This window comes from Hipposideros armiger, unplaced genomic scaffold (genome assembly GCF_001890085.2).
Source record: "Hipposideros armiger isolate ML-2016 unplaced genomic scaffold, ASM189008v1 scaffold_385, whole genome shotgun sequence".
In the NCBI taxonomy this organism is placed as follows: Eukaryota; Metazoa; Chordata; class Mammalia; order Chiroptera; family Hipposideridae; genus Hipposideros; species Hipposideros armiger.
This window is the reverse complement of record NW_017731735.1, coordinates 202,770-223,976: the sequence shown is the minus strand read 5'-3', so window position 1 is coordinate 223,976 and position 21,207 is coordinate 202,770. Positions and strand designations below refer to the sequence as shown.

Here is a 21,207-nt window from a genome sequence, read left to right as displayed (position 1 = left end):
CCTCTCAGTGGGAGGTGTTTTAGGGGATTATCTTCCTTCCCCATTCTCGTCCATCTTGTAAGGAGGGAAGCCTCGCTCTTGAGAATCAAGTCAGCAGACTTCTCAGAATTCTTCACACCAGCAGCCTGCCAGCTCCCAAAACACTCTGGCACAGGGAGGGGCTGAGGGTCTTCTGTGACTGTGGTCATTCTTCAGAAATGAAGATTCCCCTGAATAAGAGGGTTGAGTCATTCTTTCCTAGGGATGGCTGTTGTCTTAGAGAGCCTCTGTTCTGACGTTTTAGGAAGATAACAGCACTGGCAGTGGAGTACTTTTTGACTCTCTCCCATATAAAAAGAGCAATCAAAATCCATGTGTAACATCTAGAGCGAAACTGGAGTATCAAGATACCCTGAGACACCCCAAAATATGAGTAGGTGGGAATGAACGATGGATGTTTTAAGACTCACATAATATCAGCCTCTGAGCAGAAGGATATGGAAGGAAGCAAGGGGGCAGCTGAGGGACCTAGACCTGGAGAACCCCCAAACTGCCTACAGGTCCTCACTGGAAAGCATTGTGGGTGAATTTGAGAATAGCCGCTGAAATGGAGTGGGACATAATAGATATTTCCAAGGCCTCTCACCCATGTTGCATAGTAGGCACATAATAGATGTTTATTTAGTGTTTGTTGAATGAATAGAGGTCAAATGACATTTTCCTGGAGATTCCTTCCAATATTTGTGGTTGGGGAGCAGGAAAGGACAAATCCTTGTTTTGAATCATGTGGCTAAAATTCTTCATCCTTCCAAGGTTTACGAAATCGTGGAAACAGGTTGGCAGGCAGGCAGGGAGGCTGGGGCAGTTCTCTTCCTGAGATTGTGAAAAAGAATCACTCCCTCTAATACACTCATGCTCATGCTAGCACATACACAAACACTCCGTTCAGCCTAAGAAGCAGCAGTCCTGCTGAAAGGAAAGAAGAAGGTGATCCAAGCTATATCATTAGCTTCTGACATCCATTGGCTCCAGATACACCAGAGTCTCTTTATTGAGGATCTTAGAGGTAGAGAAGAGGAAGTGGGGTCTCAGCCTAGGGTTGCCGAGGGAGGTCCAGCTCGTGTCAAATCTGTGTTCAGGAAGTAGGTGCACAGCTGCCCTTTGCCTTTGACCTTGATGATACCCCGGCTGTAACAGGTGTAGCCTAAGGACTGCAGGGCTCGGGCTGTCTCCTCAGTCACCTGCAATTGGAAGGGGTGAGGGAGTGTGGGGGTAGCCCTATCCTTATCCCCTGCCCCCCTGCCTCCAGTGTGGATCCCTCACTTGGATCTTGCCCAGGACTCCTGTACTCTCCATGCGGCTGGCCACATTCACTGTGTTGCCCCAGATGTCATATTGTGGCTTCTGGGCTCCTATCACTCCGGCCACTACAGGTCCATGGTTCAACCCTGACAAGAGATGTGGTAAAGAGGGGGCATATTTGAGGAGGGAGAGGAGAAGAGAAAGCTCAAGGAGCTAGGGAGAAGGGCCTGGGGGGCCTTAGAGGAAAGGAGTGTGGGGCTGGAGGAGTGGGCTTAGGGAAGGGAGATGGGGGGCGCCTCATAGCTCCTGCCCCAGCAGCTTCCTTCTCCATCCCTGGGGGAAGGTCCAGCGGTTAGCTGGGGAGCATCTAACAAAGGACTTGAGGAGGAAGAGCTTTGGAAGATGAGGAAGAGGTCCCAGACTGCCCCAGCAAGGGAAGGTACTTACCCACACGTAAGCGGAAGTTGTTGAATGAGTGCTTGTTGATGACATCCAGCTTAGACCCAAGGGCTACTGCAAACTCCACCATAGTGCCAAGGTGGCTACAGCTTCGCTCAGCATCCTGGCAATGGACCAGCCACCAGGATGAGACAATGAGGGCAAAGGAATAAGGCCCATTTATGGGCCCGTCAATGAAAGCCCAGGTGAGGGTTGGTAGGTAAGCAAGATATGCTGTACCTGCTGTGCATCCTGTCCAGAGGTGGCATTTAAGCCTGTAGCTGCCATGTAGGTGCTGCCGATGGTTTTAATCTTCTCCACCCCACTGAACTTGGGCTTAGAGAGCAGCTGTATGGAGAGGAGGCTTTCTTGCTCTCTCCCTCCACTCTCCCTGAAGCCCAGCCCTAGGATTTTGGAGGCTAAAGGCCCAAGTTGTGGGGTCAGGGATGGTGGCAGGGAGAGTTGGTAATGGACAGAATTGCTGGAGATGGCAGAGCTGGGGGATCAGAGGAGAAGCAGAAAGGCTGGGGAGAACAGGATGGACCTCATGGCCAGGAGAGCAAAGTGGAAGGACTGACTGGTGGGAAATTCTAGAATCCCAGACATAGGGTCTGGGGGACCCTTGGAGTTGTCACCTCATCAAAATCAGCAATGATCTCATTGAGTAGCCGCAGACACTCTAGCCCCTCGTGGTTGATGTTGGATTCGGAATAAAACTCCTTGAAGTCTGGGATTGAGGCGAAGAGGACACAGACACACTCGTAGGACTGGTGGTAGAGGTCCTGGGAGGGCGGGAGGCTGGGGTGAGCCTGTAGGCCATGTTCTCCTCCCTCCTGTCCCTGTGTCCACATGCTTCCCCCTCTGTGTAAGAAGGACAGGGAAGGAGGAGGGAGGGTGAAGGCCAGGTGACCCCAGGGATGTGACTCAGGAGTCAAAGCTTGGGTCTCATTGTGATTCCAAGAGAGACAGAGATTTGGGGCCAAGATCCCCTCACAGTGATGTGAAGGGAATCACTTCTAGAACTGGGATCATGTGAATGGGGATTATCTTTATATCCTAACTGTTGCTGAAAGTTGTTAAGTTAGTTAAATCAGCTTATAAAGATAGCTACAATTTGCAAAATAAAGTAAAGCAATAATAGGGAAAATAGGGCAAAGGGAAAATAAAGTGATATGGTAAAGATGGAATCAGATCTGAAGTTGGTTCACAAAATGGGTACATAAAGTCCTTTTTAGTCCTAGATTCTGGCTGTGAGCTTTCTAGTAGCTAATGTGAAGACAGAAACGGGATCAGTTATAAGATTACCAGTGTCTATAAGAGAAGAAATCAGAAGTAGAGCTACTCCCAATCTTGAGAGCAGAGAGCAGGTGGTGGGGTCATAAGGTTGTGAAATAGCCCTTGGACTGTTTCTTTCAACACCCCTCAATACAGGTCAAGTGCATTTCCATAGCAGAGAGTGTGACGTGGTGGCTGACGGTTTGACTATAGCAAGATATTTGAGGATATAGAGCAGCATCTTCCAACAGAAGTTTCTGTGGTGATGGAAATGTTCTATATATGTGCTGTCCAATATGGTGGCCACTAATCACATACATCTGTCGAGCACATGAAATGTGGCCAGTGTGATTGAGGAACTGAATTTTCCATTTAATTAATTTAAATTTAAATGGCCACACGTGGCTAATGGCTACCATTCTAGATAGTGCAGGTCTAGAGAGATGGGTGGACTGTGTCCTCCACACAGCTCTCATCAACACTCGATGAAGCTTCTAAAAGATATGGAGTGGTCATGAGTTGGAGAGGACACTCTTTCCAAGAACTTGGAATGCAGAGATACTGTGCTCATCAAAGACAGAGTCTAAGATCTTGTGAAAACAGGGGGCAACTGATAGGGCCATGGAGGGGCGTGGCTGGCCGCCCGATCCACTATGGGGGAGTACAGAGAGGCTGGGCCAAGGACCAAGACTTTCATCCCAAATTAGTCCTATGGCACCTGGGGCTCAAGAGTCAGGGGTGTGGAATCACCTCATTGCGCCGGTTCTGGCCAATGAACTGGGGGGCCACATGTGCAGGGAGCACGTTCTCCAAGAGCAGCCGAGTCAGGTTCTCCATCGTCTCTGTCTCCTCCCGCTCCTGTCTCAGTTTCTTCTTCCACAGGAAGTCCAGGCGGCAATAATACTCATTCTGGGGAGGGTCACCAGGGGACCATGGGGAGACACAGTACAGGGGAATCCCCAGCTTCTGAGTGTTCACCCCCACTCCATAATGCTTAAAACCATACCATCCTGCAGTTTAGAGATAAGGCTTAAGGTGCAACTATCCCTGGGGAGACTACCTTGTAACTAGATTCAAACTAGAGTGGGTAGAACTGGCAGCAGATTTTTTTCTTAAGCACGGGTTTTCCTAGATTGGGAGTGGGAGGCAGGAGGCAGGAGGCAGGAGAGAATTTGAGGGCATTCTCCTTGAGCAGTGAAGGAGAAAGAAAGGGAACAGGGAATTTCACTTAGAAGCTTCCAATGGGCACACCACTTAGGCTCAACTCTGGAGACATCAGATTAAGGAAAGGGTGAGAGACACCAAGTCACAAATATGGGGACCCCCACCTCAGCCTTCATAGGGAGGCCCTGGAAGGCTGATCTGGGTGACTTACCTGCCGAGCCAAGACAAGGAGTGTGAAGAAGAAGATGAAGAAGGAGATAGCTCCCATCAGTTTGGGCTCCTTCAGCACCCCTGGCCTGAGGAGGCCACGAATCAGGGTTGTCCCTTGCCCTGTCCCTTCACAACAGTCCCCCCTGTCCCCAGAGCCCATGGAGCCCTCAGCTTCCTTCCCACTTTGCCCTGTGGATGGTTCAGGACAGTGAAGTGAGGACAGTTCTGCCCTGTCCCATCTTGCCCCACCCCAGAGGGCCTGGGCACCTCTGTCCCGCGGCCGTGCGCACCTGGAGTCCAAAAGGCCCAGATAGAGGCGGGCAACGAGGCAGTCGGACAGCCAGGCGTGGGAGTGCAGGAAGAGGGAGCAGGAGGCCGCCAGCCACAGCAGGAGCAGCAGCAGCTTCAGTTCGAAGCTCATATGCAGAAAGAGAGAGCAGGAGAGGAAACCCAGCACGCAGCAGTGCATGGAGTACTGTGGGGCCAGGCAGGCTGGTCAGGAGGTAGGTAGGGCATATCCCACAGGCAGGGGAACACCTGAGGGCTCCTGTCCTGCCCGCCCCCACCCCCCAGGTCCTATCTAGGGGCAGGGGGTGTCATACACACACAAGAGACTTTTATCTTTCCCAATCCACAGGATGGAGTGTTTTTTTTAACTAAGGAGATGGGGGAGGGGCCAAGGAAGGTTCTGGAGAGGAGGTTCAGGGCTATATGGGACACTCACTGGGATGCTGATGAGAGGCAGGGACCCAGGGAGCTCCCAGGAGAGGTTGAAAGCCATGGAGGACACATTGGAAGCCCAGAAGGGGCAGTTTGATGTTGTCGGTAAGAAGAACTGCAGAAGAAGAGGAGGAGCAGAGGTGGGCAGGCAGCTCCTTGGGCACAGTGGTGACCTGTGCTGGGTTTCAGCTGACCCAGGGACAAGTCAGGGCCAGACTCCTCCAAAGGAGGGATGACACTAATTCTGGTTGGTGAGGGCCCCCACTGGTGTGGGGAGCTGGGATCAGGGGAGTGGGTGTCATGAGCACTAGTCTGCCATGGATCCGCTATGTAACCTCTTGCCAGTCGCTCAATTTCTCTGGACCTGAGCTTCCTCTTCTTGGCTGGGGGATGATCCTAAGGTTCCTTTCAGAGATAGACTTCTAGGAATGATGCTAAATTGGGAGAAATCAGCCAAACTCCACTACAAAATCAGAGTGAGTGAGCTAAGTAATGAAGATCTGCCTACATAGAAAAAAAAGAGGCAGGCTGTCCACCAACGTGTGCACAGTGTTATGCCTGGGTGGTAACTGTGGGTGACTGTCATTTTTTTCATTACTTGTCCAATATTTCCAGCATCCCTTGGCCCTAGTCTAGCTGCCCTCCCAAATCCAGGGGTCCCCTTTCAGACTCTGGCAGGTCAAGCATGCCCTAACGGGGGTTCATAGAGCCCCCTCTGCCCTCACCAGGCTGGTAATGGCCATGGAAAAGACGAGGAGGATGGTGGCGGTGCCCAGGGTGACTCGCAGTCCGGGCCGTGTGGCCACCAGGCTGGACAGTGTGGGCAACCAGTGCAGCATCTTGGGGCCTTTCAAGACACACCTCTGTGGAAAGAGCATGGGAGTCTTAGCCATGGGGCGGGGGCCAGGCTGTGGTCAGAGCCCCAGTTCTCCACTTCCGCCCCATAGCCCACCTCACCGTCAGGTGCTCTGAGAAGCAGACGAAGAGGAGGAGGAGGAAGAGGAGGAAGGTGACGCTATAGGTGATGGCCAGAGCTGGGGGCCTAAAGGGAGACAACAGTGAGGCCTTGAAGAGCCAGAATAGGCTCCCTGTGTGTGGAAGGGTGCTATGCCATCTGGTTGGAGGATGTGGGGAGAAGTGGTCCTGGGGATCGGAACTGGCTGCTGATGGGGTGGGCTGATAAAAGACATTACATGACATGGAAAAGCTGAAGGGTCTAGGGCAGTGTTGGTGTGGGACAGAAAGTAACAAGGTAGGGAGAATCCTGGAAGGAGGCAGAGGGCTCACAAAAGTGGCTGAGGCTGCAACACACTAGTCTCCAGGCCTCCAGGCCAAAGCTCTTTCACCTGGCTGAGTTTTGAACAAGTCCTCTCACCTCCTAGCAGTGGAGTAGGAGTGAGGACCTACTTTCTACACCCATTTACTGTGAGATTTAGGTTTCTCGAGGGGAACAAAACCTCCTTCATGGGAATGTTGTTAGAATCAAGGGATAGGCATGTGGAAATGCTCGGGTCCACAGGATATAGCAAATTCACAGGATGTACGATAGTGGTATGGGGGCTGTGATTATCACGGTTCCCCAGAACACATATTTCCATTTCCTCAATGGATCAGTGTCCGAAGCCAAGGGGAAGTCAGCAAAGGAAGAAAGTGGGCATTGGGGATCAGAAAGAATGAGATGGTCTGGTTTTGAGAATCCGGGCTTCCCTGAACTGGAGCTCTCTCACCTGTTTGTTACCAGCATCTGGATGATGAAGTTGGAGAGAAAAACCAGGAAGGTGCAGGCTGCATAGTATTTAAAGGCAGGGAGTGCGGAGAGTCGATACTGGAAGGGAGGGGGTCAGGGTGGAGATAGGGGCACCAGTGCTGCTCATAGCCTTGCAGGTGTCAATCCCAGGCAACGAGTGGGTCCCCAAGTCTCACTGCCCCACCCTCCAGGTAGCCCCTACTGGTTGGTTCTCCAAAGAACTGCCCTCCTTTCTCCCCTCACCACCCAATAATTAAATCTACAGGGTGACTTTCCTTTTAGAGAGAGGCACAAGCCCTTCCTTCATGCCCAGGATCACAAACTGAGCAGACCTGGGGAGGAGAGTTGGGACCACAGGGACTGTCCGCTCCCCAGGACCCAGAAACTAAGGTTGGGGAATCCTGTGGTGCCTGCAGTCCACCCCAAGCCCACCTCTTTCTCCATCTCCTTCTCTCGGAAGTACAGTGTCAGTGGGTTGAAGTCCTTTGACTGCTTCCACTGTCTGGTGAGAGATGGGAGGCAGTAATCCCGGGAGAGGAAACAGCAGGGCAAGAGGCAGTGGTCAGGTGAGTCTTTTCCTGGGCTAGAGCAGGGAGGGCCCTCTCTTCTCTCCAGGTCATCAGGGGAACACCACCCCTCCCCTGCCACATGAACCCAGGGCCTCCAGCCCTCGCAACCCTCCCAGCCCTCCCAGCCCTCCCAGCCCTCTTCTGTTTTCCATACTTCTGAGAGTTGAGCTGTTCGATGACCTGGAAGAACTTGGCATCCCCAGTGTCCAATTCATCATCTAGTCCCCGGGGGGTACGGCTCCTGCACAGTGAGAACCCACCCTTTCACCATCGAGACCCTCAAAATCATCTGTGCAAAGCAAGAGCAGCCCCCACCTTCCCAAGGATGGAGGTAGGTCACCCAAACAGCCTCGCTGTCAAAGTTGCTCGGGGTTCCTCACCGGTCCAGGCTCCACTGGGGGCTGAAGGAAGCAAGAGCCTTCTCCTGTTGGGAGAGCACAGGGAAGGGGGAAGATGGGAAGATGGTGAGCATCCTTGGAACCTCTCTACAGCCTTTGACCTTGAGCATTTGATCTGGCTGTTTCTCCTGCCTCAAATGACTTCTTTCTCTTTCTACCAGTTCCCATCTGCTCTTAAGGGAAGGTTCAAACCACATTTGCTTCTTAAAGGTTTCTCCTGACTCTTTAGACTCCCAGAGGAAATCTGATTTCCTCATAGTTTCTATCACTTATGAGACAACCCTGTATCTTCTCTGAGTGGTCTCATTTTCCCTAAAGACTGTACAAATTCCAAAGGCAGGGACTTTCCTATCACCCCAGATGCCAAGAAAGCCCTTGATGGTGTGAGTTGGAATGACAACACAGAACATTCGGACTTCCCTCTGACCTTTAGTGATGGTTAGTCTGAGCTGGGAGACGGTGGAGGAGGCAAACAAACAAACAAGCAAGCAAACAAGCAAACAAACAAACAAAAAATGGAGAAGAAAGGGAAAGAGGAAGAGACACAAACTTGGTTACAGTCATTCTCTTCTACATCCAAAGGACTGTGCAGTGTGTGCAGAGTTAAGAAAATGATCAGCAAGTGAAGTGAGTGGGGACAGGCACCAAGGAAGGAGGTAAAGTGCTGCGGCCACAGCCCAGGGCAAGAAGTGCGATGACCTTCTTCTCTGCTTCCCTGGGCTCAAGTGAAGGGAGCAGGGTCACAGGAGGCCGCATCATCTCCCTGAACCAAAACCTTAGGTATGTGAAAGGCGAGGGAAAGACAGAGACAGAGAGAGATTGAGAGGTATGTTCCAGGTATGAGTCCAACTATGCAGCTACACCTGGGCCTAAGTTTTTTCAAACTCCCTATCTGCCCCGCTACCCCATGCCTGTAAGTTATTTGAAGGTAGGGCAAACATCTTATTCACTCCTGTCTTCTCAAGAACTAGCCTAGTGCCTGCCACATAGCAGGTGCTCAAAAACTGTGGGAGGAATGGCTGGACGAACGGGATCTACCAGCACAAACATGGCCCCACCACTCCAAAGTTCCACCTTGTTTAAGAGTAAGCCAATTGTGATTCTTAGGATTTCTAACATGTGACTGAGATCCTGAAACCAGGGGCTAAGAAGTGAATTTCTGGGCTGGTGAGGTGCTGCCTCAAGAGATATCCCCAAGCAAGTGGCTTCTACTCCTCCACACTTTCACTTCTTAGCCTACACCTTAGTGGAGGATTGGGGAGATCTGGTATGGGTTTTTTTGTGGGCATCCCAACCTTGGAGATAGCACCCAATGTTGTCTCACATCCCTGGGCTCCCAGAAACACCCCCGTCTACTCCACCCTCACCCTGGCAGCCTCATCCTGCAATAGTCAGTTGGGTCTTGGATTCCTACTTCCTCTCCCTCCTGCCAGCTCCCCCCTGACCGCTCCCTTACCCCAGGTGGAGGCTTGAAATTAAGTGCTCCACCAAACAACTGCTGCCGATGTCCCCCTACTCCCCATTGGTCACTGATCTCTGGCCTGCTTTCCTGCTGGATGAGAAAGGAGGAGGATAGAACATGGAAAGGGTACTCAGGAGTCATCCCATAAATTCATCCAGGTCTACCCAGTAGAGAAGGTTCTGAGACCATCTATAGAAAGGTAGCTGGGAATGCTGATCAGGTTTTGGGAAGATCAGGTAAGATGTAGGAGAGCAGGCTGAGGAACCTAATCTCAGGACAAGCCTTTAGGGAGATAACCTGGGTTCCTGTATGAGGGTTCTGGTTACTTGTCATCAAGCACCAACCCCAACAGCCAGAGGTCCAGGCTCCTCCACTCAAAGGTGCTATGTATATAATCAGCTAGTAATTGGCCCTGCCTAGCTTCCCCTAGACAAGGGGCAGGCTCACTCTCTTCCCTTCCTCCCTCCCTCATCCCTGCCTGCTCCTGGTGACTTCCTTCTTTAAGGCCATGTAAAATTTTCACTCTCACTCATTTCATCTGCCTACAAGTGCTGGAGAGGAGGGGCAACAACCATTGCTCCACCTCCCCAGTCCTAGTGGGGATTGAAAAGAGAGTGCAGTTGCAGGATTGAGTTAAAAAGAGACATTTCCTGATGGGAATGGGTATGAGCACTGGCCTCAGAGTCAAGAGAAAGTGAGGTACCAGGGAAGGGCTTCCTGAATGGAGGTTGGGGAGCAATGGACATGATGTCTGTAGGATCTTGTGTCTTCTCTGCAGTGAGCTCAGAAAGCAGTCATCTTTGCCCTTTTTCTTGAATGAAAGGCAAGGAAAGTCCTGAGCCAGTGATTGGGGTGACCAAACAGTTTAGGACCTGGGGATGTCATCAGGTGACTCACTGGTGGTGGGGGCAGGGAGGCTGGGAGTGGGCAGTGTTGGGGGGGGCGGTTATGTAAGTACTGGAGTTCATGATGGAAGTGCACATACCGGGAGAGGGGTGGAGGTGGACACAGGGCTCTCTACGTGGCTCAGGTGGGCAAAAGGCTTGGCTGCACCCCAGGACTCCAGGTAGCGGGTCATCAGCAGTGATGGACGCATCTTGGGGCCTTCAAGAGTGGACAGCAACCCACCTGCAGTGCCCTTCTCATCCTCTTCCTCTGCCTGGCATACAAAGGCTGACAGTCAGGATCACAAACCCTTCCCCTTCCCCCCACACCCCTTTGAGGTTTGTGTACCCTGTCCTGCCACATGCACACTAGGACCCAGGAACTCAATCTCTGCCATAGAAGAGACCAGGCCTGTGGCTGTGTGTGGTTAGGGTAGAGTCCAGGCTGGGCTTTTACCCGGGGATCGATGACCAGGTAAGTAGGCTCCCCTAGCTCTCGAAGGTATGGGTCCCGGGGTTCCATGGCTGCATCCTCCACAGCATAAGCTCCTGCCAGCAGGGCCAGGGTAGCCCTTGTGATATGTACTCTTCTGGAAAGAGGGAACCATGGGAGTCAGTAGGGAGGGCCTCCAACCTCTCATTTCTTTCAAGGATCATTCCTGGCGGTCTGATTTCAAGGAAGACTCTGTGCTACAAGAGGCGTCTCCCAGCTCCCCTCCTTGCACCCTAGGATCTCCCTGGGCCCCACATGGGATTGTGCTCATTTTAAGAAACTATGAAAAGGGCAGCAGCCTGGGGGAGGCCTGATTGACCTCTTGCTGTAGCCTCCTGGAGCCCCAGGTCTCACCCTGGCACGCCGCCTGCCTCCATGTGGTTGGCCAGTGTGACGTCATGGGACCAGACATCATACTGCCACTTCTGCAGCCCGATGACTCCGCAGAGCACATTGCCAGAGTGCACGCCCACGCGCATGTTGATGTCCACACCAGTGGCTGCCCGCAGTTTCCTGAGCAGGGTGTGTGGGAAACAATTTGAATGCTGTCTTCAGCCCTCTCTGCAGGCCAAACTCCTCCCTCTCTCCAGGATGACTTCCACTACCCTGCTTGCTCCTATCCCACACCCATCCCTCAGTACTCCTCCTGCCCGCCCGCCTGAGCTGACCTGATGGCCCGGCACATGTCCAGCCCCATGCGCACGCAGTTGATCGCGTGATCTGGCAGTGAGAGTGGCAGCCCGGAGACACAGTAGTAACAGTCTCCCAGAATCTTGATCCGCATACATTCGTGCTCCTGGGAGTGTGTGTGTGCAGGGGGGAGGGGGTACCTGGTTAGAGGCCAGAGGAAGCAGGAGGCAGATGGGAAAAGTGGGAGCGAATGTGGTGTTCCTGAAGAACTTCTGAGGTTGGGAGTGTCTAGGTTAGATCTAGGGACTCCCTTAACTTGATATGGGGCTGACTGAGGTCTCCCATGCAGGTATCTTTCTCAGAAGGGTTTCTCAAGGGTTGCGATGTCTGTAGCGCTTCCCAGCTTTTCATGTGGAGGGGTGTATCCAGATTTGAGCATATGAAAGCAGCCTCAGGATTGAGGAATTTTTGGGGTGGGAGACCCAAGATTAAGTTGCTTGGTGGCATACCTGGGGTCTGAGCAGGTGGCTGGGCCAGAGATTTCCCTTAGAAAGGCCTCCTAAGGTTAGAGCATCTGAAAATCTGTCTAGATTTGGTTGCAGTATCCAGAGACGCCTGTGTTGGGTCTCTCAGCATATTTGGGGTGCTGTGGTTGGGGCATTTGTGGAGATGCTGAGAGGTCTCTCCAGGTCTGAGGTGTGTGGTGAGCAGCTCCATATCTGGGGATGTTTGAGAGGGTTTCCTACTTTCAGTGGTGTATATGGGAGCCCATGTGAGCTCTGAAGTGCGACTGGGGTCTCATAAGGAAGGAATTGCCCTTGGAAGAGGCTCTCAAGGCTGGGGTGTTTGAAGCTGGGGAGGGAGGCACCCTCTGACCTTGGCGATCTGGTCGAACTTGCCAAAGAGCTCATTAAGCATGAGCACCAACTCCTTTGGAGAGCATTCACTGGCGAGCCGCGTGAAGCCCACGATGTCAGCATACAGCACACTAGGCAGAGCAGACGTGTCAGCAGGGCCAGGGTCTCAGCCCATGCTCCCTCCCTTCCAGCCATCCCTCCCCATACCTGACTCCCTGGTGCCTCTTGACATAGAGGCTGTGGAAGTTGTTGGTGCTCTCTGGCCGTGACCCCTGTCCAGCTTGCAGTCGTGCCATGATCTCTGCCTTCATCTCTCGGGCCAAGTAGGCAGGAAGGATGGACAAGAGAAGGTGTTCCTGGGGGAAGTCACTGTGAGCACCAACCCTCCTGTACCCGAAACCCAAGAACCCCAGTCCCCCAGGAGCCCACACCTTTCTCCAGCCCTAATAGGTGTTCCCCAGGGCCCTCCCCACAGGTCTGCCCCACCACATACAGCCAGGCTCCAGCACTCCCTCCTGGGCTGATCACTTTTAGGGGCTGAGCTCCCAGTACTAATGTCGAAATTAGCGTCCTTTGTCTAGTATCATAACGTCCTAAAGTGCTTTCACAAGCTTCAGTTAGTCTGAGTCTCCCAGCAACCTTCCAAGGTGAGCAACAGCCACATTTGACAAGGGAGGAAATAGAAGGTCAGGTGACGGGCCCAAAGTCATTCAGCTTGTGAATAAGCCCGGTTGTGTGATCTAGGTAACCCCTCTTTCGGAACCCCGTCCCCCCCAACCACCCCACCCCACCCCCGCCCGGCCTCCCAGGGCCCGCGGACCTGGTGCTTCTTCTCTGTATCCAGCCGCCTGCGCGAGTGCAGGGAACTCAGAGCCTCTCGGAAGGTGGCGCGCAACGCGCGCTCCATCAGCGCCTTGTGGTACACTCCCGCCACGTTCCCGCAGAGGAACAATACCGCATTTGCTGCCAACTGTGGGTGAGGGTCAGCCTCAGAGGGCGCTAGACCCAGGTTGGGGTGTGTGTGTGTGTGTGTGTGTGTGTGTGTGTGTGTGTGTGTGTGGTACCTATGTATGTAACTGGAGGTGTTATCCAAAGAGGCTGGGGAGGACACTCTACCTTAGAGACCTAAGTATTTCGAGGCAATCGGTGCCACACTGTGGGATCCGTAGAGGGCGCTTCTCCTCCCCCATTCCCCCTGCTCCAGACTTTGGCTGCTGCACCATCACGGCCTCTTAGGTCTAGAAACCTTAGCACATACGTATCCCCTGCTTGGAATACCACTCCATCCACTCTCTGCCCTTCCGCTCGCCCCCACCTCTCCTCCCCCGCACTAAACTACTTAAGCTTCAATTTTTGTCTTCTCTGTGAGGGTTCCACCATCCACATCTGTCCCTAACACCCTGGTCTCCTGTTGAACTCCCTTCCCGGTGGGCCCAGAGCCCTCTTCTGGTGTCTGCAGGCATGGAGCTGCACTGGCGTACCACTCTACGAGGGTACAGTCGGGATCTGTGGGTCTTTGTGCTTGTGCCCTGCGCCCAGCGTTGCGCCCTACCATTCAGTCACACAGCTCAGCAAACGGTCGGTGAATGCCCAGGCGAATCAAGTAGAACCCAGCGGAGCCGGCCCTGGGCGCGCAGCCTGTGCTACGTGTGTGTGTGTGCTCACCTGCGGCAGCAGCGCGGGCCGTGAGTCTGGCTGAGGCCCAAGATATAGGCCGAGGACCAGCAGGTGTGAGAATGATGAGGCGAAGCCCGCGGCGGCGGCGTCCCGCATGCCCAAGGGCAACATGGCGTACGTGGTGAAGATGACAAAGAGGAAAAAAGACACCTGGGGGAGGAGGGTGCGGAAAGCTGCAGGCTGACGCTGCTGCACTGCTTGCTGCTAGTGTGATGTTGCGAGTTCGAGGCCCGAGCGTTCCCCTCCCGCCTGCGCCACCTGCTGCCCCTCTCACCTGGTCCCAGGCGCTCACTACGCCCCCGGTGAACAGGAAGCCGTGGCCTAGCGCAAGCAGCGCTGTCCACACGAGACCTGACAGGAAACGCGTCCAGCGCTGCAGTCGCTGCTCGCGAGAAGCCAGGCCCAGCAGCAACGAGAAGCCGACCAGCGCACACAGCACCGTGGCCAGGAAGCCTGGGTCTGAGGCCAGCTCCTGTGGGTGAGGCGCGTTTTAAAGCAAGATTGGGGTATGGAATCTGGGGGAACTCATCCAAGAAGAGGAAGAAGGGGCAGACCCTCAGGCCATTCCTAAAAAGTGTCTCAAACCCAAGTACAAAAAGGAGGCAGGGCACCTCCGCAGGTCATTCATATTAGGACGAACCATATGAAATTACCGATAATCCGTTTTTAATCTACAGAGTCAGCAATGTCATATGGTTCAATCTAATATCTCACTTGCATGCTGCAGCGGAGACTTGAGCCGTGGGCCATCTACCCAGACCTGAGTTTAACCCCATATTGTCTATTTGTGAATCTGTGACCTTTCTGAGCCTCAATGTTCTCATTTGTCAAGTAGGAACCATAGCACCTGCCTGGAGTCTGGAAGCAAGTGAAAAATCCTAGCTCACAGAAGGCACTTAAGAATGAGTGCATCCTAATCTGGCCAATTTGCTGGGGAGATTCCCTGCCCCGGTACACGAATAGGAGTTTCGGGGTCCCGCGAAGCAGTGCTCTGGTAGCAGGGGGCGTCCGGAACCTGCCTCTCTGCCCTGGCTGCGCTTTCACTACCCGCCTCGGGGCGTGGAAGTCCCGCCGGTGTCCCCGCCCTTTGTCCCACCCCTTCCTGATTTGAAGTGGACCTGCAAGGACTGGTCACGCCCAGTGATTTTCCCGCTTTGCCTCCGAAGAGTGAAAAGAAAACTTGGAGCAGGATGTTTCCAGAAATGAAACTGAAGACCCATTTTCTCCTCAAAAAATAAACTGGAAATGGATTTATTTGGGGACTAAATGAGAGCGGGATGGAGGGTGCCTTCTGGGAGTCTGTGGGTACAACTGCTCACAGCCCCTAAGAGGGAAAGAAAACCAGGAAGTGGATTCCCACGGGGCCCAGTGTAATTTACCCCTGGAAAATTGGAAAACCTGGTGTTGGATTTATTCTAGAACTAGTAGATCACAGAAGCTCATAAAGTCTGTCAGTATCCTGGGAAATTAGAAGCATCCAGGGCTCAGTGTAGACCCAGAGACTGTGGCCCAGAGAGTGGAGTGACTTGTCCAGGGTCACTATAGTTCCTAGCAAGGTTCAGCGCTTCTTTCCTGGGTCCCAGCAAAGAAAGCAAGCATCGAAAAGAAGACCCCCCATAAGTCCCAGCACCGAAAATTCCCCCTAGGCCGTGACCCTCCCTCTGCCGCCCTTGAGGAGGCGCCCCACGCCAGAGGCCCCGCTCACCCTGCCGCTGGCCCAGGCGACAGCGAGCAGCGCCAGGAGCGCGCAGAGCACGATCACCAGCAACAGTAGCAGCAGCGGGTACTGCTGGCTCAGGCTGTAGTAGGTCTCATAGAAGAGGTCTTCGCTGGGCGGCGGCCGGGGGCTGAAGAGGCGGGCCATGGTCTCCCCTGCCGCGCGCTGCGCAGCCCGGGAGCGGACACCGGAGCTGGGGAGGGCCAGGGTGCGGGTTACCGCCCGCGGCCCCAGGCAACCCCAACTGTGTCCTTCTCAGCTGGTCCAAGCCAATTCCATCACCACCCCCAACCTCTCGGCAATCCCATTTCCTTACAGGCACTCCCTGTGGCCTCCCAGTCTTCTCCCCATTGGCGGGGAGGGCACTGCCGCTTCTCCTTCAAAGCTGGACTGAGGAGGTGTCCTAACAAAAGCCTCATCGCCAAGGGGACAGGATTTGGGACTGAAGCAAAAGGAGCCCCGGGTTCTCCCCTTTCCCCAACTCACCACCTGCGAGGCTGCTGCAGCTGAGTGGGCTAGGCCCGGGGAGGGAGCTGGTTGCGGAGTCACTGTTCGCCACTAAACTAGTGGCTCAGGGTCCCAGAGGACAGGCGCTTCCCTCCCGGCGCCGCGGCCCCCTCCCACTTCCCCGGTGGAACAGCCCAGCCCTTTTCCGTGTCGGAGTCGGACTCCCCAGGCCTCCTCCCCCACTCCCATTGTTTCTCTTAACATCGCCGCCTTCTCCCTTCAGCCCCCTCAAGAGAGAAGCTTGCAGACCCACAGGAGGGATGCGAGGCGGTGGGGATAGGTCGCCGAGTGGCAAGTGTCAAAACCGGTGGAACGCTTGGATGTGGGGAGACTGAGGGAGGGCTGGGGCGAAGGCTGGTGAGAACGTAGGGAAGAATGTGGTGTCAGATGGGGGCTAGGATCTAGGTCAGGGTGGGAGCGGGAGCTCAATCCACTACCCTGGCACCTGGACGTCGGGGGCTGTGGCCATGTCTGAACTATCCATGCTCCTGCCATCTCTAGCTCCGTAGGAGGGGACATGTCTGTGTAGCTTTGTGGAGTCATAGCTCTTTACTCCCAGACAGGAGCTGAGAACCAAAGGGTTTCTGCCTCAGAAGCAGCGTGCACATGAATGAATGTAGTGGAGAGGGGTGACAGGATGGGGGCTGACCTCTGAGAAACTGGGGTGGGGGGTGTCTCTTGTGTAGGGCACAAGATGGGTTGGGATGTGCACATTTCTGTGGACACCCCCCATCCCCAGGCCCCACTGGCGAGTCTCTGTAGCCCGGAAGACAAGGGAGACAGTGGGATCACAGCATCTACGCCTGGAGTTTGGGTTTAGGGTAGGGTCTCACCCTGCTCTAGAGGAAATGCTCTGCCCTGAGATTACAGCGGCCCCAGGAGCCAGGCCTCTGGGATTCCTTCCTGCCACCGGCTGGGCCCTGACCTTGTGTGCCATGACATTGCCCACCCCCAGTCCTCAGCATCCCGCTTCCGGCCTCAGTGAGACTTCAATGCCTCCCCCTCCCTTGATGTCAGCTCCCCAACCTCCCATCCACATCCCTTCCCGCTTCTGTCTGATGCCTTAGCCTCCTGTGCAGTGCTCTGGTAAAAATTCCATTTTATTGACTCCTGGGACACAAAGTCAGTTCGGATGCAGGCCTCATGGCCCTCAAAGAAAGTCTTGGCTAGCTGCCTCAAGTCCTAAGGACAGCTCAGACGCTTCCTCAGTTCCTGCCATTATTATACCAGCTCTGTGGCCCAGTCCAGGAGTCCGGTTCTTTCCACACTTCTTTCACAGCTACTCGTGGGGGGCATGTTGTGGGCCCCTACCCATATGCCCAGGTGGCAGGTTCCGTATGGGAAAAGCAGTTTTCCCCTGTATTACCATAGAGTTGTTGTTTCCGACCTGCACCCCTTGGCAGCCAACGATGGTAGGAGCCTGCTGCCCTTTAAGAGAAACAGCAGTGGTGGTGGTGGGAGGGTTAAATCAGCAACTCAGGAGGAACAGCATGCCAGAGGGGCAGGAGCACCTCATGTTCACTCTGGGGAAATGCAAGGGCCTCCCATTGAAGGTGTCAGGTGTGCCTTTGGCCTTCTGCAGGCTGCCCCTTCAGAACTGGGTGCACAGAGGCTCAAGAGGGGTGGCAACTGATGTCTCTGATCCTGATATTTGGGTCTTTTCTGCTAGGAGCCCCTCTAGACGGACATAGCAACAACAGAACTGGTGCTGGGGAGCCAGAAGGCCCAGGGGGCAAATCCAGGCTTTGCTGTAACCTCAGCGGGATCCAATCCCAGTGAGTGTCAGTTGTTTCATTTATGAAATGAGAAGGTTGAAGCAGATGGCTTCTAGCCCTTTTCTCTTTCCCTCCTTCCCCAAGGTACCCTCAATCTATATATGGTCTAGAGGACGAAGCTAGTGGAGGAATTGAGCAGAGGAAAGGAAGGAATGGGGAGTGGGTACCTGGTATTGGATTTGGCCCCGGCGTGCTGGAAGGCCCGTTGATACCACCTCTCTCAGCACCCTGTGAACAGCACAGCACTCTCAGGCTCCCTGTCCTGGGGCCTCTTTCCATGGCATATCCCCTTGGCCTCAAGTTTTCCCTGGCAAGGGGACAGGATTTGCATCCCCAAGTCTCACCTGAGTCCCTTGGGGTCTAGCACCTGGGGTCCAAGCCGAGGTGGGGCTGGGAGTCTGGTTTCTGGAAAGTGAGGTTCCCAGAGTTGGGGGAGGTTGGAATGTCGAATCAGAAGCCGTCCTTGCTGTTTGGGCAGGCTGAGTCTCTTCTCCTTGTGCGTCTATCTTCTTAGGAAGGTTTCTACATGTTTCAGGAACAGAGCTGGAGGACCCTTTCAGATTCAGTGCTAGCATCTTAGAGACCATGGAATTAAGACTCCCCGGGGTTTTCCCAGAGCCATCCATTTCTGTCCCTCCTAGGACTGACTCAGAGGCAGAAAACCTCCTGTGCTCAGACAGGAACTTCTTCACCTGTAAAGACAGGGGGATCTTGCTAGGTGTAGAGATGGGAGAGCCAGAGTAAACCCAAGGAAGGAGTCTCTTGGTTTGTAATCTGTTGCCTGGGAATTCAGGGGTGGGGTGGAGAGAGTGGGGACGGGGTTCCAGGCACAAAGAACAGTGGTCATTGGGGAGTCACTGGGTGGCCAAAGGAGCCATGTTGTGCTATCTTTGCCCAGCTCTTTGTGTGGGGGTTGGTGTTGGGCACTCACTGTGGAGACTGCAGCATCCATCTTTGTACCAGTTTTGTCTGTATTCTGTACCAGGTTGAGGGCTTCCCGAGTAAATATTCTGCATTCTGGAGAGAAAGCAGAGTGGGTGGCAGGTGAGCAAAACTTCTTTCCCAGGGAAAGACCCTGCTGACAGATTCAGGCCTGCCCCAGCTGCCAGCTAAATGGCCCTCTCACCTTGGAAGGAAGGCCTGTCCTTGGGCTCATTCCTCCAGCAGTGCTGCATTAACTTCATTAGTCCTTCCAAGCCAGGAGTCTCAGGGCTGGGCTGGGGCAGCTCAGTCAGCTGGGGCCGGTTCTGCCTTTCACCCACGGCTTTCTGCATCAGCGATGTCTGGGGCACTACTGGGGTGGGCGTGGGAGACGTGAAGAGAAAGCTTTCGGGGTATGAGGGGCCATCTGCTCCATCATGGAAAGGGGCAGGGAGTGTAGTCCAAGGGAAGGTGAGGAGGGAATAGGACAGCCTGAGCAGGTAAGCAGTAAGAAGAGGGTTTGGGGACTTTCAGGAGGAGGGCACTTGGGGTTAAGGATCCCCGAGTCTGCTTAAAGACTTACTCTCAGCTTCTTTTCCAGTTAGCACTTCCCACATTAGGATCCCAAAGCTGCAAGAGACACAAAACTGAGGCCTGGCTCAACTGCTGGCAAGACTCCTCTCCCATATACCTCCCCCTAGAAGGGCCCAGAGAGGTGTAGAAATTGGGATGTGTATTTGGCATGGGTACCTTACCTGTAGACATCACTGGCCTTAGAGGCCTTCCGGTTTACATCAGCCAACAGTTCTGGGGCTAAGTAGGCTAGGGTGCCCCCTGACATCCCAGATTCTGCTCTTGACTTTGAACCTCCCAGAAATGTGGACAGGCCAAAATCTGCCAGCTGCAAAGGGAGGGAAGAAGGAGGAGGAAGGGGGTAGACAGGGCCAGGCAGTTTCCAGAATCCCCTTCTCTCCCCGAGAAGGTGTAGGTCTAGCTTTATAAAGAGGGTGTGGAGGGTTAGGGGAATAGTAGGACCAAGGAGGTCCTTGGTTTGGAGGCCTGGGTCCCCTCTCCATAGGACTGGGTTAAGGGCTGAGTCTCCTGGGCTGTCAGCCATGGGTCTTTGGAGGGCCTAGTGGGGTGAGACTGTAGAAGTGACTGTGTCTGTCAGGGCCTCTATCCCTTGGTATGGCAGGGGCTAAAGCTGCTGGGTGGGCCTTGACATTTGGGTAGCCCTGTGTGCAAAGGGAAATGCTGAGGGTATTCAGTAGACAGGGCTGCCTCAGGTGCTGTGTCCAGTGGGTGGGGCTGGGGTGTGGATGGGCTGACCTTGATGCGCAGGTCTTCGTCCAGCAGAACGTTGGAGGGCTTCAGGTCCCGATGCAGAAGCACGGGGTTCAGGCTGTGCAGGTAACACATCCCGAGCACCAACTCCTGCAACAGGCGGCAGAGGAAGCACCAGGGCCGAGGGCACTGGGGCTGCAGCAGCCCCGCCAGGGAACCGTTCACCATGAATGAAGTCACCAGAGCCGGCCCAGACAAGTTGTCCCACTCCAGCTTCTCAATGACCCCCAGCAGGGGCAGCACGTGCTGGTTACGCAGACTTGCCATGACCTTCACCTCCCTGGATATCTCCTTCCTATACTCCGGGAGAGAGTTGGAGTCACGCTTTGCTGCTAGGCAGATCCCTCCCTTCCCCATGTAGGACCTGCAGCAGAGTGGCCTGCCTGCAGCTGGGGCACTCACGAGTTCACGATCTTTACTGCCACAGGGATACACCACGTCCTGTGTTCCGCCCGGAACACCGTGCCGAACCCACCTTCACCAATGTACTTCAGGTTCGTTAAATCCTCGACGGACAGCAGGGGAGCTAGGGCACCAGTCTGCCTGGGAGAAGGGGCCTCAATCACTAGCTGGCCAGGGCCCCAAGGCTGTGCTGTTCTCCACCGTGACCCCTGTGACTCAGCAGGGTCCCTATAATCCACAGCTTCCCCTGTGGGACCCACTGTTCCCCAGCCTTGGCAGGGCACGAGGCTGTCCCTGAGCGAGTCAGAGGGGCATCCTGTGTGTCCCATTCTCTACTCACCATAACTCGCTGCTAGACATCAGGCTGGAAGGTGTGTGAGTCCACACGGATGGAGTGAGTTTTCTGATTGGAGTTTGTGGCCAAGAGGGTTGGGGGCGAGGAGAAAGGTCAATCTCTAGGCCACGGTACCGATTTTGCTTCCCTGTCTCTCACTACCGTGACTGACCAACTTCCTTCTCGAACAGCCGCCTCTACAGTCCCGCCCCAAAGGGGCGGGGGTGTGGGGGGGTGGGCAGAACGGAAGCTCAGTACTTATCTTTTCTAACTAGCATTTCCTTTAAGCACCTGCTGCATGCCAACAGCTGGGTTAGGTGTCACTGGGCATTTAGGATGTCACGGAAGAAGTCCCCACCTTCCAGGAACCCACAATCAACTCTTACAGCCTGTGTCTCTGCC

General features: G+C 54.3%; 2 protein-coding genes across 4 annotated transcripts; both read right to left on the bottom strand.

Annotated features, from left to right (window-relative positions):
- Positions 1–628: 628 nt before the first annotated feature.
- Positions 629–16,099, bottom strand: ADCY4 (adenylate cyclase 4). Its single transcript, XM_019662988.1, has 26 exons — positions 16,009–16,099; positions 15,511–15,715; positions 14,080–14,277; positions 13,794–13,955; positions 12,949–13,098; positions 12,336–12,484; positions 12,148–12,259; positions 11,310–11,437; positions 10,996–11,154; positions 10,606–10,738; positions 10,250–10,423; positions 7,785–7,828; positions 7,559–7,645; positions 7,268–7,337; positions 6,816–6,913; positions 6,046–6,130; positions 5,814–5,951; positions 5,093–5,203; positions 4,659–4,843; positions 4,370–4,454; positions 3,745–3,903; positions 2,355–2,501; positions 1,960–2,067; positions 1,729–1,843; positions 1,303–1,427; positions 629–1,220 (listed from the first exon to the last, which is right to left on the bottom strand). The coding sequence occupies exons 2-26, from the start codon at positions 15,667–15,669 to the stop codon at positions 1,068–1,070; spliced, it is 3,234 nt and encodes a 1,077-aa protein (XP_019518533.1). The 5' UTR covers positions 15,670–15,715; positions 16,009–16,099; the 3' UTR covers positions 629–1,067.
- A 1,128-nt stretch (positions 16,100–17,227) lies between these two features.
- On the bottom strand, positions 17,228–21,007 carry RIPK3 (receptor interacting serine/threonine kinase 3). Of its 3 annotated transcripts, none has more exons than XM_019663031.1 (10): positions 20,812–21,007; positions 20,472–20,612; positions 20,055–20,364; positions 19,481–19,626; positions 19,309–19,355; positions 18,931–19,098; positions 18,736–18,821; positions 18,149–18,496; positions 17,972–18,032; positions 17,228–17,457 (listed from the first exon to the last, which is right to left on the bottom strand). In XM_019663031.1, the coding sequence occupies exons 1-10, from the start codon at positions 20,829–20,831 to the stop codon at positions 17,309–17,311; spliced, it is 1,476 nt and encodes a 491-aa protein (XP_019518576.1). In that variant the 5' UTR covers positions 20,832–21,007; the 3' UTR covers positions 17,228–17,308. The 3 variants fall into 3 exon arrangements, with proteins under 3 accessions (XP_019518576.1, XP_019518577.1, XP_019518578.1); XM_019663032.1 differs by having other exon boundaries at positions 18,931–19,095; XM_019663033.1 differs by having other exon boundaries at positions 20,472–20,608.
- Between the last annotated feature and the right edge of the window lie 200 nt (positions 21,008–21,207).

What these genes read in the sequence shown, in the direction of transcription:
- ADCY4 (XM_019662988.1), bottom strand. Translation starts at nt 15,669, where the DNA reads ATGGCCCGCCTCTTCAGCCCCCGGCCGCCGCCCAGCGAAGACCTCTTC. An exon ending in GCTTCTCAGAGCACCTGACG is followed by an intron (nt 5,952 to 6,045) that starts GTGAGGTGGGCT and finishes CTCTTTCCACAG; the next exon opens with AGGTGTGTCTTGAAAGGCCC. An exon ending in GCCAGAACCGGCGCAATGAG is followed by an intron (nt 2,502 to 3,744) that starts GTGATTCCACAC and finishes CCGCCCTCCCAG; the next exon opens with GACCTCTACCACCAGTCCTA.
- RIPK3 (XM_019663031.1), bottom strand. Translation starts at nt 20,831, where the DNA reads ATGTCTAGCAGCGAGTTATG. An exon ending in AAGGCCAGTGATGTCTACAG is followed by an intron (nt 19,356 to 19,480) that starts GTAAGGTACCCA and finishes TGTCTCTTGCAG; the next exon opens with CTTTGGGATCCTAATGTGGG. An exon ending in TGGATGCTGCAGTCTCCACA is followed by an intron (nt 18,497 to 18,735) that starts GTGAGTGCCCAA and finishes CTGTCTTTACAG; the next exon opens with GTGAAGAAGTTCCTGTCTGA.